We start from the raw sequence: 19263 nt of genomic DNA on the forward strand, positions 1-19263 counted from the left end.
ACATCTCATGGTCAAGGAAATACAGAACTGTGATGTGCTATGCCTCGTTAGTTTCGTTTCAAAGTTAAACATGCTTGTTACAATAGGATATATCTTATTTTGCTTTTCTGCCTTATTTTCGACTCCATTATATAGCCCAAATGCAAACTAACGAGCAGCTATAAAACTCTGGGCAGATCTTTTTTATGTTTCGGAAAAAGAGTCCTGAAGCTTTGGGTTTCAGCTTTGGGTTTCTCTTCATTAGAAGAGAAAGGAACGCTGTAGGCATCTCATTCTCTACGTCCCATTTTAATCATTGTTGGGGAATTTTCCTTTTCCTGTGGGCCAAGGGCATAGGTAGCTAGACTCCCTTAGGTATGGCTTTACAATTCTAGAAGGCAGCTGTTAGGTGCTGTCACATGTCATGGGTTCTGTAATGCCTCTTTTTTATTTGTATCCAGAGTAAAATAAAGAAACGATCTTGGGTTCTTCATGAGTGTTTGGAAAGGGTTCCCGAAAATGTGGACGCTGCAAAGGAACTGCTTCAGTATGGATTGAAAGGCACGGACCTGGAGGCCCTGGTGGCGATAGGGAAAGGAGCAGATGATGGCAGGTTGGTCACAGAAAGACTTGGATTCAGGAATAAAGGTGACTTTGTGAAAACATTTAAGCTGAGACGTGGTGAAAGGTAAACTTCTTTATTTAGGTTTATCCTGTAATGAGACAGTTGCCTTCGATCAATGCTTCCCTTATCTGAGGTCACAGCTTTCTTTACTTTGAGTTACGTATTGTACATATGAGAGCTTGGTGCTAAGAAAAGAGCAAGTTCTACGAAGTGTTACTGGATGCTGGCAGTTTCTAAGCTGTGGGCTGAAGGCACGGACCTGGGTGTGCTCACTAGTCAGAAGCACCCCCCGGGCAAGTGTGAGCTTCATTCCCTTTGTCTCTGGCCTCGTACCCTCTTTAGAGAATTGGAGTGCTTAAGTTATGTGTTTTGCAAAAGCACTTCATAAGCTTTTAAGTACCACACAAATGCCTGTTAGTAATAGTAGTAAAGTTACTTGACAAGAGGCATTGCTCACCAGACATTTGGAACTCTTTAAAGTTACAAACGTGATTGTGTATTTGATAAATAAATAACTTAAATGAGACGGACATTCATTACCATTTTAAAACCTTAAAAAGACGTGATTCAGATTATAAACTCTGGGCAACATTTTCTTCATTGGCCGTTTCACCTTGGGTGAATATAACCTCCCATGTTTTCCTAAGTAGTTTTTATTGTCATGATTTTAAAATTTCTGCATGTGATGATTAGTGATGACGTTTTGCTCATCCTGTGATATAGCGTGTGCATCTCTTTGCCTGCAATACAAAAAGCATTCTTTCAAATAATTGGTTGTTTCTGTTTCTGTGAAAATCAACTTAGTAATAAAATCAGCCAAAGTAGTCAGCCAAAGTAGGAGAAAGCTGCTTTCACGAATAGCTTTGGGTCTTCTGTTTCTTCGTGCAGATTCACATTACCTGGTGAAGTAGACATTGACAATCTCCCCTATGAAGAGCTTTCACCACCTGATGAAGAGTCTGCCAAGAATAAGAAGGAGAAGGAGATGAAGAGGAGACAGGAACTACTTACATTAGTAAACTTTTCGAAGTAAATGATTTATTGCTGTTCATTTGCTACTGTCTTTAAAATAACTAGTCAGTTAAGTGTGTTCTTTACTAGGATTAATTGCTCTAAATTATTCCAGCAACTTCCATCAAATGCATTTGCTCTTATTTCACCCTGGTGCTTCTGTGTATTGTTCTGTCAGTTTGGGGCTTAGTGGAATACTGGTTATTTTTATTCTATTTTAACTCCTAGAGAACTGTGCTTCTGTGTTAATATAAGTGGCCTAATATTATTCACAACAGGTTAACACTGGAGCAAAAGGAACTTTGCCGTTGTCGACTGAAATTATTAACCTACTTAGATCGGCTTGCAACATACGAGGTGAGGAGTAGTTTTAATCAAACCAATTATGTTTGTTCGATCTGTTATTATAGATGCTACGGCTGCCCTAATATCTGACAGATCTGATCTTTATAACTGTTGTTTACGAAAATATCATTTTGTGCAGAAGCAGTTTCTCTTGCATACCAGCTTTGGTAAAAATTAGAGATTGTGGAAGGCACAAGTTGTTGTGTTAGTCTAGGGAATAGAAAGACTAGCTGTTTTGGTATATATGTTTTCTGGATATATGACCCTTTTGATTTACTTTTATTTTACATTTTTATTTTCAGGTATGGTGTGTAGCTGTCTCTAGCCAACTTTCAGTATATACTGGGTTTTCATAACCCTAATATGAATATTTCTTACTCATTTTATTTCAGTGATTTGTTGAATTTAGTTGGTTGAACTTTGATTCTAATTATGGCCAAAATTAGACACTTGAACTTAAAAAAGTATACTTTATATTTATTTCTTTCGGGGACACAAACCCTGATGTTCAAACCACGTTCAGTAGCACGATTCAAGTGTTGTTAAAACTATTTCAGCAAATATAAATAATTTAGGTGGCTTTTTCACATGACCCTTTTAGCCGAAATTACCCAGAAACTAATACAAATTTCCAACTTTCAAAGTTTGGCTTCCCTGGCAGGTTACTTCCTCGGTCTGTGTTAAGCCTCCTTTCTGTGGGCCTTGGTACTGGCACAGCAGACGCCCAGTAAATGTGACACCTGATGATGTGATCTTGTCCCTGTGTTAATACGCAGGTATTTAATCCTTATCCTACCTGCAGGCAAATCCAAGAGACTTTGATTTCCCACCTGGTAATAAAATAGAAGTGTTTTCAGACAAAATACCAATGACAAAAGAGGGCTATTTATGGTTATTAGAAAACATAGTAGTGAATATATCATTTTCATACAAAATACTTTTTTTTGTTTTTTTTAATTTTTTTTTTAATAATGAAATTTATTGTCAAATCGGTTTCCATACAACACCCAGTGCTCATCCCAACAAGTGCCCTCCTTGATGCCCATCACCCACTTTCCCCTCCCTCCCACCCCCCATCAACCCTCAGTTTATTCTCAGTTTTTAAGAGTCTCTTATGGTTTGCCTTCCTCCCTCTCTTTTTTTTTTCCCCTTCCCCTCCCCCATAGTCTTCTGTTAAGTTTCTCAGGATCCACATAAGAGTGAAAATACTTTTGTCTGTAACTACTGCTAGTTTGTTGGATGGCCATATTATTTTAAAGCCTACCTTTTACTGTGTTGGACTTTTTCTTCTAAAAAAAAATTTTTTTTTTAACATTAATTCATTTTTGAGAGACACAGAGCATGAATGGGGGAGGGGCAGAGAGAGAGGGGGAGACAGAATCCGAAGCAGGCTCCAGGCTCGCTGTCAGCACAGATCCCCATGTGGGACTTGAACTCATGAACTGTGAGATCATGACCTGAGCCGGAACTAACAGTCAGACGCTTAACTGACTGAGCCCCCCAGGCATCCTGTGTTGGACGTATATTTTGAGGTAATACATAAAAGCGTGTTATGAACTGCAAAAGTCGGTACAGATATAGTTTATTATTTTTTCTTAGCCTTTGTTTTACTAAATCTTACTGATTTTGAGATCTTAAGGAGTTCCATAAAATGTTCAGAGTTTGACTATGCAGTTAATTTTTTTTTATTGCCCTTTAGTTACTGAATTGCTATTTCCTATTTGGTAATATTTCCGATTTGATAATAGGAGGTACTATTACATTTTTTAAAGTATTTGTCGAGCCCACTTTCTTAGTGAATTAGGCTAATTAAGCTTTCAGAAAAGTAGGTGAAATTGATGAATTTGGCTATTAAAACTTAAAAATGAAGATGTTCAGATACAGTGGCTAACCAGCTGGATAGTGGTAGAGACAGGCATTGCATTTTAATCATAGTGCATAGCTTATTTTATTAATTCTGTGATGAATTAGATAAAAATGGATTCATTTAAAGTTCACGCGAGTGCCTGGTAAGTACCAGCTGTCATGCGGGAGGTGGAGGTCTTCACTTTGTAGGCACTAAGTGACTATAATAATGTGCAAAGAACTGGTGAGGGGGCATAGTGGAGTCCTGGGGGTGTCCCAAGAAGATGCCTCAAAGGAAGTGATAGTGCAACTAGTGCTTAAAAAAAGGCAGGCGGGTTTTAGGGGCGGGGGGGGGGGATTACCATGAGGGGCACATGATGATAGAAGTTCCATAAAGGCATAGGGGATTTGTCTTGTTTGTCTTGACATCCCTAAACTCAGATTGACACCTGGCTCGTTGAGGAGCTCAGCAAATACTTGTTGAAGCAATCAGTAGGTCAGACAATACCTTAATAAATACCAACGCATTTGTTGAGGACTTAGCCACTGTGCTGTGAACTTAATCCAGATTATTTCTCAGCAGTCCTTTGAAGCTGGTACTATCCTTCCAGTTTTATGGATGTGAAAACTGAGACTTGGGGAAGGAAGGTAATTTGAGTAGAAAGCAAGAACTCCTAATGAAGTCTCTTGTATTCAGTAGCCAGTGCTGATGAGCAGCCTGCTGTATGAGGAAAGGCCTAGCGGCATTTAAGAAGATGGGGTGCACCTGGCAGAGACAGCTCGTGGGGTTGGGCGGAGGGGCAGCATAGACCAAAAGGAGGAGGGGTGGTTAGAATAGCTTCTGGATACATGATGAAAGGACTTTCATGCTGTGTAAGAACTTGAATTGTTAGAGATTGAGTGGGTCTAGGGAACAACAGGAAGGGGGTAAGTGGAGACAGTTGTGGGCAGCTCTTTCAAGAAATTTTGTTTCAAGGGAGCCAAGAAGGTGGGGGTAGCTACAGGGTATATAAAATCAGGAGGTTTTTTTTTTGTTTTTTTTTTTTTTTTCATGGAAGGAAGAAGACCTACTGTTCGTATACCAATGGGAATGAACCAGTGGAGGGTGAGGAGGAATTTACTGAACAGAAGAAAGAAGAGATAATTGCATGATTGTAGAAATAGGAGAAATGGGATCCGGAGCTTGAGTGGGGTTTGAGGCTGTTTTGGGAGCAGATGTATATAATTTTTCTGTTGTAACTGACAGAAGGAAAATCCTATTGGTATCGGTACAGGTAGATGTACAGTGTTAGTGGGTTGGAAAATGAGAGCTTTCCCATCTAATAGTGTCAGTTAAAGTATAGGAAGCAAGTTTTTAGTCGAGAATGGAGATGGGAATAAGGTGATGGAGGTTTGGAAAGAATGAAAGAATTGTGGAAAAGTTCTTAACAGAATAGGAGAGAAAGCCTGTTAGGGAAATGTTGTAGCATTGTGGGACAGCATGTTTGAATTGAGTTTATAAAATTTCCAACTTTCTTTAAAATATAGAGAAGAGTATAATAAGCCTGGATGTACTCACTGCCCAGCTTCAACCATTTTACCAATCTCGTATCTTACTCTCCACTCCTGCCTTTTCTTTCACTTAGTCATTTCAAAGCAAATCCTAGACGTCTTATCATTGTACCCGTAAATACTTAAGTAGTGTCTGTAATTGGTAAAGACTTTAAAAAAAATAACCACAATAGCACTGTATTATTTCTAACAAAATGAGTAGTAATTCCCTAACATCATTTGATATCCGCCTCACATTCAATTTTCCCAGGTTGCCTCACGAAATGTTTTTACAGTGAGTTCATTTGAATCGGAACCCTAACGGTGTTGAGATCTGGAAATGAGAACTGTCAGCTTGGTTTTGTAGTATTTCTGCAGAGACTTCCAGTAACTTGTAATCAGGGTTCATAGTTGCCTTTGACTAAGGATTAGGTTTTGCCAGGTGAATATGATAAAGGGAAAGAAGCAAGGGATTAAAGAAATCTCTGTATAATATGGGCCAGGGATTAAGTTGGTTAGAAGGGATAAGAGACTTTGAGGAGAGAGAGCAGGTAAAAAGCCTAGGGTCGGTGGATTGGATGTGTCCGTGAGGCTGGGGAGTTGCCGGAATGCCAGGGACTGGGTGGGTGGAAGGAGCAGTCGCTCACAAGTCTGTGCTTGACGTGGAGGTGTCCAGAGAGTTCCTTCTTGGTAAGAAAGATCCAGGGCGGTCCTAGGATGTGTAACTGAGGGAATAAAGGAAACGACTGTTGTGGATGAGGTCGGGGAGCGGAGAACACTTTTGCAATGCTTGCTTGCTTTTTTGGTTTCCATGAGTATGTGTTAAACTCCTCCCCCTCCCCCTTCCTTCTCTGGCTCCTCCATCTGCTTTTCAGGTGCAGATTCCTCTCGCCCCCACTACTCTACTTTTTGTTTTTTTTGGCCGATCCTTTAAATGGTGTTGCTCCTTAAGGCTGGTTTCACTCAACTTAATCCCCCTCGAAATCATAGTCACTTTTGTTTTTTTTTTCAATATATGAAATTTATTGTCAAATTGGTTTCCATACAACACCCAGTGCTCATCCCAAAAGTCATAGTCACTTTTGTATTAATTACAATACATTCTCTACATAACGCATACCTTACCCCAGAACTCCAGATCTATCCATCCACTTGCCTTCTGGGAAGCTTCTTTTAGACTTGCTAAAGTTCCAAACCCAACATGTTTGCAAGTGACCTTCTCAACCCTCCATCCTCCCTCCCTCACCTCCTCCACACCTCCTCATTCTTCTCTCTTTCCTACCTCAGTACATTAATTCAGTCAACAAATTATTTATCGGTTATTATGTGAAAGCAGTCTGCTAGGTATCTGGGGTTCAGCGTGAAACATGGCAGATGTGAGCCCTGTGTCCTACGTGGCAGAGGGGAGATCTGCACCTGCAGTTTCCTTGGCTGACTCCTTCCCGTTTGTCTTTCACGTCTCAGCTTCGGTGCCACTTCTGGGAAGCCTTCTCCGTCCTCCCAAAACTAGTTTCATAGCACCTTTCCTATGTGTGCGTGTTTCCCTTTCTCTGTTCCTAGCTGCTCATTTGTCTTCCCTACTAGGTTTTAAGCAATTTGGAGGGCAGGGCAAGTGTATCGTTCATTGTATCGCTGCTGCCTGTCACAGCGCCCCTGGCACATAGTGGACACTCGATAAATATTTGTTGAACGAATGAATGGTTCCATCTGCATTTTATATAGATCACCAGCAGCAGTAAGGTTAATCTAAAGTTCCCCTACAGACACAGGTGCATGTCCTACACAGCTGTGTATAATGGTTGCTTATTTGTTTTTAGCAGGTGGTGTGTTTTGGTTGTCCTACTCTAATGAATTTTTTACTGCCTATTTCATTTACTTTTTAATTTTCCTTTATATTAACAGCATTTATAAATACAGCCATTTTCACAATAAAGGCAAGAATGCAGATGTACTACTTCAGTTAACAGTTGATAGTTTAATTAATTCAGGGCTTATTTATTTAGGGAGGCAGAGTTGTAAAGGTTTTTTAATATTTTCTTGTCACCCATATTTAAAAGCCTTTTCATTATTAAGTCGCTCTTTCCCCTCAGGAAATCCTGGGAGTACCTCATGCATCTGAACAGAGATATGATGCTGAATTCTTTAAGAAGTTCAGGAATCAGAATATTGTTCTCTCAGCAAGAACTTATGCTCGGGTAATTTCTTTTTTGTAAATAAAATAATTATGGTTATTAACACTTTCTAAGTTTCTGAGCCGTTCGGTTAATGTTATTGCATGCATTTGCCATTATTTCATTTTTTGTTGTAGTATTAATGTAGAGAAAATGGAACCATATTTAAAAAAAGTTTTTTAATGTTTGTTTATTTTTGAGAGAGAGAGAGAGAGAGAGAGAGAGAGTGAGCATGAATGGGGGAGGGCCGGGCTCGGGCAGGGGGGGCAGGCAGAGAGAGAGGGAGACAGAATCTGAAGCAGGTTCCACGTTCTGAGCTGTCAGCATAGAGCCCGATGCGGGACTTCAACCCACGAGCCGTGAGATCATGACATGAGCCAGAATTGGGTGTTTAACCGACTGAGCCACCCAGGCACTCCTGGAACTATATTTTTACAAATGTTTATTCATCATTCTGAGTTTTAAAAATAAGTAATTTTCATAGCATTAGATTGAGATATGTGGTGCAGACTAGGAAGAATTGGAAATATTTCAAAGTACCTTTTATATCAGAACTGCATAATGAGCTAATTTTAGGTTTTTGGATGTTGTCCTACAAAATCATTCCTTTTTTTCTGAGGTTTACATTGGAAACTTACCCCTTGCCGTTTGTACAGGAAAGTAATGTACAAGCCCTAGAAATTCTGTTCACTTATCATGGATCAGACCTGCTTCCTCATCGCCTCGCGATTCTCTCCAACTTCCCAGAGACCACTTCTCCACATGAATATTCTGTCTTGCTGCCTGAAGCTTGGTATGTGACTTTGTTTACTGAATTTTATCTTTTTTCTAAATAATAAGTGTTTTGTCTCATGCTGAATAATCTGTATTAAACAAAAGTAATTTTAATGTAATCTACTTAAACTTTTTTCTGATTATAAAATTATTTCTATTTTATTTTTAAATGATCTCAAAGCCAAAATGCATCTAGCTTAACAGGATGACCTTAATTTAATGAACATGAACTTTTCTTTGTTTATTTTTTTTTGTTTGCTTTTCTCTGAAAGCTAAAAAAAAAAAAAAGTCTTGATGATAGAAGTGAACAAAAAGAAGCTTGAGGTGCTCTTTTCATCTTCATATTTCTTTTACTCCTGTATAGTGATATGTAAAATGCATTTTGTGAATTTATATTTACCAGTGTTTTAGAATATAATTTATTTTCTGCCCCTTGGCAAAAATAGATCTAATATTAATAGAAATGACTTTTTTCTACTGTAAATTGTTAGTATACATAAAGGGCTATCCCTTAAAAGTAAAGAGGGGGCTACTGTTCCAAAAATTTTTTTTAAAGTAATTTGAGTTCCTTTATGGTTGTCGTCTTCTGATGTCTACTTAACCATATGATTTTCTGAAATTTCAGAATTGGTTTGCAAAATATTTTTAAATGCCCAGCGTTGGATTATCTCTGAATGCCCGTGGTTCCTTTACTGGAGCTGCCGTTACCAAGTTAAATTGCAAGAAATATGTTAGGTATATCATATTGTAGTGCTGTGGTGTTTTGGGGGGCGGTAATCAGAAGATAAAGTTACGTGGGATCATTGTGTTGGGATGTGTTGCTTAGACAAACTTTGAAAAGATTGGTTTCTTATGAGTCTTTACTTTCTCCATGTGTTTAAAATGAATATAGTTAAAGTTTTGTTTTTTCTTCTTTTTTTGCTTAATTTTTGTTTCTCAAGGTCATGTTGAGTATATTTTGCTCCAGGTGGAAAACATGAGGAAAAATAATAAGTTTTAACAGTAACCTGTGTCTGTGTCTCCTCGTAATTTTGTGGGACATCCAGCAGGGCGGGGCCTCTTCTAGGAGCCTCTTCCATAAACGTCCTCCTTTTCCTGTGTTCTGATCGTTCTGTTTGGTCTTGTAGCATAACCCCTTTTACAATATATTTCAGTCATTTTCATTTCTGCTCTTCTCCTTCTTGTTCCATCTTTAATAAATATCCAACCCGAAGCCCGAAACCAACTCTTTAAGGCACAGACCATCTCTTATTAGTTTTGGATCCTCACAGTCCAGGGTTGTACCTGTGCAGTAGAGTGTCTGAAAATGTTTGCTGACTGGATAAAGTAGATCCGCCTTGTGGCCATTTATAAAAGAGATCAAAAGCTGTCCCGACGGGAGTGCGGTAGAATACACTTCACCTTGAACAAGGGAGGCGCCCTGGTGAACTTTCCACCAAGGCTCTCACGGCCTTCATTCACAACTCCGGCCTTCATTCACAACTCCGTTGCTCCTTTAGCCTGTGGGTGAAGCCCTGTTCTTCTACCCTGTTTGAAGTTCTACTCTAAGGGATGCCTGGATCAGGAAGATCTAGTTATAGGAATTGTTTCCTTTTTGAGGAAGTTTATTCTTGTTTGAATACTTGGTGTTCGTTTATTTTTAAATCACTTTCAAGTCAGATGAACACAAAGTGTCTGTTTTGTTGGAGTATGAGTGTTCCCCTCTACTTCCCCGCTCACTGTTTGCTGAACACCATCCCTGTGCCTGGCACTATGGGAGGGATTCCGAAGCACGTAAAATATTGTTCTTTCACAGGACTAATCAGGTATGTTTTATATATCAACAGAAATTCCTGCTTACAGCGTCACGCTTTCAAACTGAGCAAGAAATGAGCCGAAAAGACTCTAAATACATTTGAAGCTTTTTCTGCCTTTTTTTTTTTTTTTTTTAACCCCCCTCAGTTGCAGTGTTTGAAAACTAGTAACATGATCTTCCCACTTCCTCATTTACTGCCTTCAAGGACTGTAGAACTTTCTGTGCACATGCCTTTTTTTTTCTGGCTGTATGTACTGTTCAGCCACAGAGCCCCCGGCTCATCCTGCTTTATAAAGTGCCCTTCATTGTCTCAACTTGTCTTTTGCAAGTAATAATGACTTTTCAATAATCTGTTAAATTGCTTTGAAACAAGTCGCTGCACTCTAAATGCGTGGCTCCCAAAATGCAGAATGGCTGTGCAACTTCTGCTCAGTCTTCAGCTTGCTGTCAGGGTAAGGGCATACAGTCCCCCGTTTTCTCCCTCCTGCCTACACGAGCCTCTCGTTGTCCCTTAAATCGCCACCCTGCCTCGGCCGTGGGGCTGGTTGTGTGGCCAGTGTGCCTCCTGCCTGGAGTGCCCTTCTCCTAGATCTTCATGTGACTGGGCCTCCTCCTTCCTTCTGAGTCTCCCCTCCAAGGCTCCCTCTTCAGAAACCCCTTCTCTGACCACTCTCTTCAGGTAGCCTCCGCTCCCTCCCACAGCTTTTGCCCGGCCCGACCCGGTTTTTCTCCATCGCACTCACACCTGACATATTATGTGGTCGTTTGTCTTCTCCACTTTATCTGATCTCCCTCGGCCATCCTGTTTACGATTTTACCCTCACTTTAAATCCTCCTTTCGTGCTTTAGTTTCTTCCTAGCATTTAGCACTCCTACTTTAGTTTGTGTTCTACTCATTTATTTTGTTCCCCCCGCCCCCTGCCCACCCCAGTAAAACAGCAGCCCCGGTAGGACAGGGATTTTGTGTGTTTTCCCTTCCTTACCCGCCCTGCACTTAGAAGATTGCCTGGCACATTGTAGGTACTCAGTAAATACTTGTTGAATGAATGAATGAATGATTGAATAAATGAATGAATATTTGAATATCAAATCCGTAAGGGAACGACCTCGTGTCTTGTTCCCCTGTGTAGAATGTACATGGGAGGGTAGGTAGCGTTTTGCATTTTAGAGTTCAAGCTGTGTCATATTTTGGAAAGTGATAGCAGGTTATGCCAGCAAATTGACCTGTTACCTACCCTGTGTTGAGATCCAGTAGGCAGAACTTTTGCTTTGACATTTAACCAAAGTTTGGTTAACCAGTTTTGATCTCACCAAATTTGATGATTATGCTTGCTGGGAAACTTCTGTGGCGTATGGTATTCTTGTGTTTTATATTGTCATTCTTAAATTGTCATGTGTGTTTGACGATGATGAAATGCGACCAGGTTTTGTTAAACTTTGAAATTACGTTTTCCATCATAGATGCCACATCCTTTTATTAGCTGTCTATCCTTAGTTTATCATTGCTATAAAATGTTTCCACTTTATAGTGTACTTGACTGTATGAAAGTACAAAGGTGACATTTCTTACTGTCTTCATTAGCTCCCACAATATGTGTTAATAGAGATTTTTATAAAAGAAATTCTTGTTTATTTTGGGGATTTTTGATACTTGTGGCATGTTTTAGAAAGATTATTTAGATTTTTCATTTTATGCCTCTTTCCCTAGTGTAGAATGTTTTCCAGAATGATGGAAGTAACCTAGTTTAAAAAGTGGTATTTTGAACGGTTGTCTGTTGAAGTAGCGTGGCAGAAGAGGGGTAGGAGCTTTGCTATTAGAGCCCGAGTGCCTAGTTCATGTCTTTGGATAACTTTCTTAAATGCACTTTGGTCTTCTCACCTGTAAAATGGACATGAATTGTCCTCAGCATTGTGAGAATGTTTAATGAGCTAATGCATTGCTTGGCACCAAATAAATGCTACTTAAGTATTAGCAACTATTGTTAGGGTAGAATCCTATATTAGCACCTTGGCCTTGTATACTTCACATGCCTCCTGTTTTAAACTAATTGGCATATTTTTATAATTCCAGAAAAGTTGAAAATACAGGGAGTTCTGGATACCCTTCACTTAGCTTCCCTTTTCTCCTATATAATCATAGCACATTTGTCAAAACTAAGAACTTATCACTGGAATAGTCAGTTCTGCTATAACATGACCTATACATTCCTAAAATCACTGACTGTGTGGGATCCTGCAGTGAAAACCACAGGGCTTATGGGAACAGTGGGGTTAGTGGTCTAGGACTCAAAAACTTTGTTCGGTGAAAAAAAGGAACCTAAATGAAAGTCCTAACTAACACTGTTTACATGTGTTAAAGGGTTAATAGGCACACAAATACTAAAATATGGCACTTATGTTGAAAAAGACCTTAGAAGGACTTTGCACGTGGAAGTGGGTGTCGGGAGAGTTGCAGGTCCTGCGTCACTGGGAAGTGGAGGAAGAGGGTGGTTGGAAATCTGGTGGAAAGTGGTGTCACCAGATGTGGATGGGGGCTTCCTAACATACTCTGTGATCCGAGGTTTCTGGTGACTGTCTGGACGTCTCTGCACGCGTAGCCTGACATGGCTGGGTTCGGTTTTCTGTGTGCACTTAGTGTTTCTTGGGGATGAAATTTGGCACCAGCAAATGCAAAACTTGTGTTATGCCCAAGTTGTTCCCTCATATCTATCACTGGAACAAATTTGCATCTTCAAAACAGGATAGCAGAACCGACTGCACAATACTGCTAACTAAATGACAGATTTATTTGGCTATAATTAGTTTTTCTACTAATATGCTTTTTCTGTTTTCGAATCCAATCCAGGATACCACGTTGCATTTAGATTTCATTTGCTTTTAATATGTAGAAATAAACTCTGTTCAATATCTGTCAGTCAGGAAATTCTTTGACACATGTATTTGCTAGATAATGAAAATTGATACTCATATTTATATTCCTGGATTATTTCCAGAATCAGCAAGGAAAGATTCCATTATTTAGTGTATTTGGGGATATTACTGTATTTAAACTATTTTATAATTGTAAGTGGTAAAACTCTGTTGATGGAAGTAGACTATCCAGCTCTCCGGCACACTACATTTGTCTCCTAGACGAGCTGTTACTGTGGTAACTTGGCAGTTCGTTTGCTTATAAATATCTGAGTTTTGTTAATTATTTGGCGATTGGAGGTTGGACCGCGAAAGTGTGCTATAACATGTGGATAGATTGTACTTGTGTGAACCATAAAAATGTGTTGACGTTTCTAATTTCTTTTCTGAATTTGTGATTGTAAGAATTATTTGTTGACTTCTAATCACTGTCTGCCTTTAGTTCCACAGTAATTTATGTGACGTACCGTTAAGGCTAACATCCAAAGGGGCTGGCTAAAAGATGTGAAGTGATCAGCTATTTAGATCATCTAGGAGGTCAGCCGCATCCCATGTCAGTATATACCTGGCTATTTAGAAACTGCTCTTTTTCTAGAGCATAGAAATTGGAAACCACTTTCGCCTGTGTTCATTTGGAGCCACCTTGAAAAAACAGTATAAGTTGTACGAGCACCTAATGGGCAGAAGCATTCTTCCTGTGACCTGCAGACCTGGGATTTTTTTGTGCCGCGCGTACTTTAACTCGTGTTTGTCCCTGGCATTTTATTCCCTTGCGAACCCTGAATCATTCCTGCTTTTCCTAGGCCTGAATCCCTTTCTGGTGCTCTCTGCCCCACTTGATAACGCAGCATGGTGATAGACCGATTGTGTTCTTCAACAGTCCGATTCAGAATGACTAGATCTGTCTTGCATTTGTAAATCGTATTTTGAGCTTTGCGTATTTTTGGCTTTGTTAAGTGCAGGGACTGTTAAGACCATTTGACCATTATAATGTTTTTGTTTTATTTTTCAAGAAAAAATTTTGAATTGTAAAAAAACATACAACATCGAATTTACCATTTTAACCATTTTTCAGCATACATTTCCCTAGTAGGTCTGTTCCCCTTGTTCAACCAATTTCCAGAACTCTTTTTACCCTCATGAAACCCTGCACCCGTTAAACAACTCTCATTTTCTGCCCAACCCAGCCCCTGACCACGAGCATTCTGCTTAGTGTCTGGGTGAAGTTGCTTACTCTTGGGTGCCTCCTAAAAGTGGAGTCATGCAGTATTTGTCTTTTTATGATTCTTTTATTTCACTTAGTATAATATCCTCAAGGCATACTCCTATACTTTCAGTGAAATTAATATTACAATTAAATAGGGCTTAGAGTGGCTTGCCATCTCTGGGTCATGTTTCTGTTTATGCTGCGAAAGTACTTCTCGAACAAAGAATAGGATGAGGACGAACTAACTCTAGTTTGAGATGCAAGGTTACATTACCATTATTGCTGGACTTCCTGTGGAGAGCCTCTTCTCCATCTCTTGGTGATAAATAGGGTGTGCAAACTGAAGGGAACTTGGAATATATCTAAAATATATCTAATATATCTTCTAACACTTGTGTTTGAATAGCCAAACATGGAGCCTTTTTCTGTAATTACAATAACATAAAAATTAGGTCCTAAAATAGCAAAACATCAATATGCATTTTATTAAAATTCCAAGTAGGACAAATTTGATTTAGGTCAAATTGATTTGCCTTATAACTTAAATGATTAATAATTTGTCCTTAAAGAGATCAGATGACATTGTTTCCATTCTTCACAACTGAAATATTAGGCAGAAGTTTACTTTTTTTTAATTAATTACTTAATATTTAAAAATATTTATTTTTAATATACATCTAAGTTAGTTAGCATATAGTGCAATAATGATTTCAGGAGTAGAATCCAGTGATTCATCCTTTACATATAACACCCAGTGCTCATCTCAACAGGTGTCCTCCTTAATGCCCCTTGCCCATTTAGCCCATCCACCACCCATACCCCCTCTAGCAACCCTCAGTTTGTTCTCAGTATTTAAGAGTCTCTTATGGTTTGTTCCCCTTCCTGCTTTTATATTATTTTTACTTCCCTTCCCTTATGTTCATCTGTTTTGTATCTTAAATTCCACATATGAGTGAAGTCATATGATACTTGTCTTTCTCTGACCAATATGATAGTGACCATGATACGCTCTAGTTCCCTCCATGTTGTTGCAAATGGCAAGATTTCATATGTATATGTATACCACATCTTCTTTGTCCATTCATCTGTCAGTGGACATTTGGGCTCTTTCCATACTTCGGCTGTTGTCGATAGCACTGCTGTGAACATTGGGGTGCATGTGCCCCTTCAAAACAGCACACCTGTAGTCTTTGGATAAATATCTCGTAGTGCAATTGCTGGGTCATAGGGTAGTTCTGTTTTTAATTACTTGAGGAACCTCCATACTGTCTTCCAGAGTGGCTGCACCAGTTTGCATTCCCACCAGCAGTGCAAAAGGATTCCTCTTTCTCCATATCCTCGCCGACATCTGTCATTGCCTGAGTGGCTAATTTTAGCCATTCTGACTGGTGTGAGGTGGTATCTCATGGTGGTTTTGATTTGTATTTTCCTGATGATGAATGATGTTGAACATTTTCTCATGTGTCTCTTAACCATCTGGATGTCTTCTTTGGAAAAGTGTCTCTTCATGTCTTTTGCCCATTTTTTCACTGGATTATTTGTATTTTGGGTGTTGAGTTTGGTAAGTTCTTTATAGATTTTGGATACTAACCCTTTATCTGATATGTCATTTGCAAATATCTTCTCCCATTCTGTTGGTTGCCTTTTAGTTTTGCTGATTGTGTCCTTTGCTGTGCAGAAGCTTTTTATCTTGATGAGGTCCTAATAGTTCATTTTTGTTTTTGTTTCCCTGGCCTCCGGAGACATGTTGAGTAAGATGTTGCTGTGGCTAAGGTCAAAGAAGTTTTTGCCTGTTTTCTCCTTTAGGATTTTGATGGCTTCCTGTCTTAAATTTAGGACTTTCATCCATTTTGAGTTTATTTTTGTGTATGGTGTAAGAAAGTGGCCCAGGTTCATTTTTCTGCATATTTCTGTCCAGTTTTCCCAGCACCATTTGCTGAAGAGACTGTCTTTATTCCATTGGATATTCTTTCCTGCTTTGTCAAAGATTAGATGGCCAGAGGTTTGTGGGTCCATTTCTGGGTTCTTTGTTCTTTTCCATTGATGTGTTTTTGTGTCTTCACACAAAACTGTCTTCATAATTACAGCTTTGTAATACATCTTGAAGTCCAGAACTGGGATGCCTCCAGCTTTGGTTTTCTTTTTCAGGATTGCTTTGGCTTTTTGGGATCTTTTTTGGTTCCATACAAATTTTAGGATTGTTTGTTCTAGCTCTGTGAAGAATGTTGGTGTTATTTTGATAGGGATTGCATTGAATATGTAGATTGCTTTGGGTAGTATCGACATTTTAGCAACGTTTGTTCTTCCAATCCATGAGCATGGGGTATTTTTCCTTTTTTTGTGTGTCGTCTTCAATTTCTTTCATAAGCTTTCTATAGTTTTCAGCGTGTAGATTTTTCACCTCTTTGGTTAGGATTATTCCTAGGTATTTAATGGTTTTTGGTGCAATTGTAAATGGGATTGATTCCTTGATTTCTCTTTCGGCCGCTTCATTATCGGTGTATAGAAACGCAACCAATATCTGTACATTGATTTTATGTCCTGCAACTTTGCTGATTTCATGGATTAGTTCGAACAGTTTTTTGGTGGAGTCTTTTGAGTTTTCCCCGTGGATTATCATGTCATCTGTGAAGAGTAAAAGTTTGACTTCTGCCTTGCTGATTTGGATGCTTTTTGTTTCTTGTTGTTGTCTGATTGGTGAGGCTAAAACTTCCACAGTATGTTGAATAACATTGTTGAGAGTGGACATCCCTGTCATGTTAGCGGTGGGTCTTTCATATATGGCTTTTATGATCTTGAGGTATGATCCTTCTATCTCTATTTTCTTGAGGGTTTTTATCAAAAAAGGATGCCATGTTTTGTCAAATGCTTTCTCTGCATCTATTGAGAGGATCATGTGGTTCTTGTCCTTTCTTTTATTGATGTAATGTGTCACATTGTTTTGTGGATATTGAACTAGCCCTGCCAGGTATAAATCCCACTTGATTGTGGTGAATAATTCTTTTAATATGTTGTTGAATCTGGTTGGCTAGTATGTTGTTGAGAATTTTTGCATCCGTGTTCATTGGGGAAGTTGGTCTATAGATCTCGTTTTTAGTAGGGTCTTGGGTTTTGCAATCAAGGTAATGCTGTAATGCTGGCCTTGTAGAATGAGTTTGGATGTTTTCCTTCCATTTCTATTTTTTGGAATATCTTCAAAAGAATAAGTGTTAACTCTTCTTTAAATGTTTGGTAGAATTCCCCTGGAAAGCCATCCAGCCCTGGATTCTTGTTTCTTGGGAGATTTTTGATTACTCATTCAATTGCTTTACTGGTTATCCATCTGTTCAAATTTTCTGTTTCTTCCTGTTTCAGTTTTGGTAGGTTACATGTTTCTAGGAATTTGTCCATTTCTTCCAGATTGCCCAACTTATTGGCATATAATTGCTCATAATATTCTCTTATTATTGGAAGGAAAGCCTTCTTGGAAGAGGGAAGGTTTTCTCTAGATCTTGAAAGTTGAGTGTGATTTTGATATTGGGAAATTCAAAGAGGAAAGAGTCATCTGAATATTTAACATGAAGTTGTGTTACCTACCCAGTCTTTACCTGAGTCTTCACCTGTGTTATACTGTTTAGTCACGGGGTACAAAAGATGTTGCCAATTAATTTGTTAGTTGAAATGAATTAATGCAGAGGATTTCCAGTAAAACAATCAGGAATCTCTTTTTATGTTTTTATGCAGCTTGCTCTTGTTCATAAAGATTTCTTTTTTCTTCTGTGAAATTTTTAAAAAGCAGTTTCTGTTGGTCATTCTATTGGTCATTCCCACCATATTTTTGTTGTTGTAATGGAAATATTATCTGAACTGTAGCCTGCATGATGAAATAATTATGGAAAAAATTAGGGCATTGCATTCATTTGTTTGATTTTCAAGAGAAAAATAAAAGTGTTTCTTTTCCCTTTCACATTGAAAAGTTGCTTAGTTACCTAATCAGAATGCAATTCCCATAGGTACAGTTTATTTCTGAACTGCTGTGAACAAAGAACAATACATTGGGTTGTATTTAGGCTTGGAATAAGTATCTGGTCTTCTGTGGTGACTATCAGTACAGAAGAATATAGAGTCCTCTACAAATGTTGGATATGTTGGCACTTTCTGGATCCAAAGATAACTTGGCGTTTGGATCAGAAAGGAAAGGCTCATCACCTCAACTGTCTGGGAATAGGGTCTGGAGCTGGCAGTGGGGCGATTGGTTTGCATGTCTCCTGGCACTGTGGGCACGTTAGATCTTGACTCCATTAGTTTTTGTCTTTCTGATTATTTAAAACCACAAAATGGATTTAGGACAATTTCCTTGATTAAGGTAGAAGTGAATCTTATTTCAGAGGAATTTGTATGGGCTTTGGAAAGTGTGTTGATACTTGTTGTGTATTTGGTACTCTGAGAAGTACTAAAGAAATAAAGGTGTACTGATTTGTTCATTTCCTGTTTGGAGCATGGGACTCTTTTTTTTTTTTTTAATTTACAAACCAGTTTTACGTTTCACATGTAATTCTCACAGCATGTTTATGGGATAAGCAGAGAAGGGAGTTCTATTCCTGCCTTCAGGCAGAAAATTTGAAAGGCATTAGTTGAAATATTTGCTGAAATAGGGAATTTTAAAAAATAATTTTAATTGCATTATCATTTTACATATGTATATGTAACATTGTCCAATGTTTTTAATATGGCTTAAAACAGTTAAAGTTTCTGATTTATTTGAAATTAAGATCTTTTTGAGGGGGTACTTTTTTTTTTTAAACTAATACATTCTCCTAAAAATCTGTTACTAAATTCAGCATTAGCTAGTGGTAATGATACTCTTCTCATGGAGATGAGATTTTTCTTTCATTATTCATTTTCCTCCAAAGTTTAAGTCTCCTGACCAATAATTCAGTACATGTGATCCTTAAGTAGATTATAACATCTTCTGAATGGTTGAATTACCTTAGGGAAATAGTCCCTATAATTCTTCTTGATCACACAATGTCTTTTCCAGTCAAGATTTCATTAATATGTAAATACTTGTCTGTAACAGCAGTGAATCTCT

The 19263-nt window shown here is 38.6% G+C and overlaps 1 protein-coding gene across 2 annotated transcripts in view; it reads left to right on the forward strand.

Annotated features, from left to right (window-relative positions):
* The window catches only part of NBAS (NBAS subunit of NRZ tethering complex), a 339195-nt gene that overhangs the window by 87222 nt on the left and 232710 nt on the right, over nt 1–19263 (forward strand). For both annotated transcript variants that reach the window (XM_043604496.1, XM_043604497.1), the window contains 5 exons: nt 441–592; nt 1493–1633; nt 1894–1972; nt 7426–7530; nt 8163–8299. In XM_043604496.1, the coding sequence (XP_043460431.1) occupies nt 441–592; nt 1493–1633; nt 1894–1972; nt 7426–7530; nt 8163–8299 (614 nt within the window). The remainder of the gene's footprint in view (nt 1–440; nt 593–1492; nt 1634–1893; nt 1973–7425; nt 7531–8162; nt 8300–19263) is intronic.

This window comes from Prionailurus bengalensis, chromosome A3 (assembly GCF_016509475.1).
Source record: "Prionailurus bengalensis isolate Pbe53 chromosome A3, Fcat_Pben_1.1_paternal_pri, whole genome shotgun sequence".
Classification (NCBI taxonomy): Eukaryota; Metazoa; Chordata; class Mammalia; order Carnivora; family Felidae; genus Prionailurus; species Prionailurus bengalensis.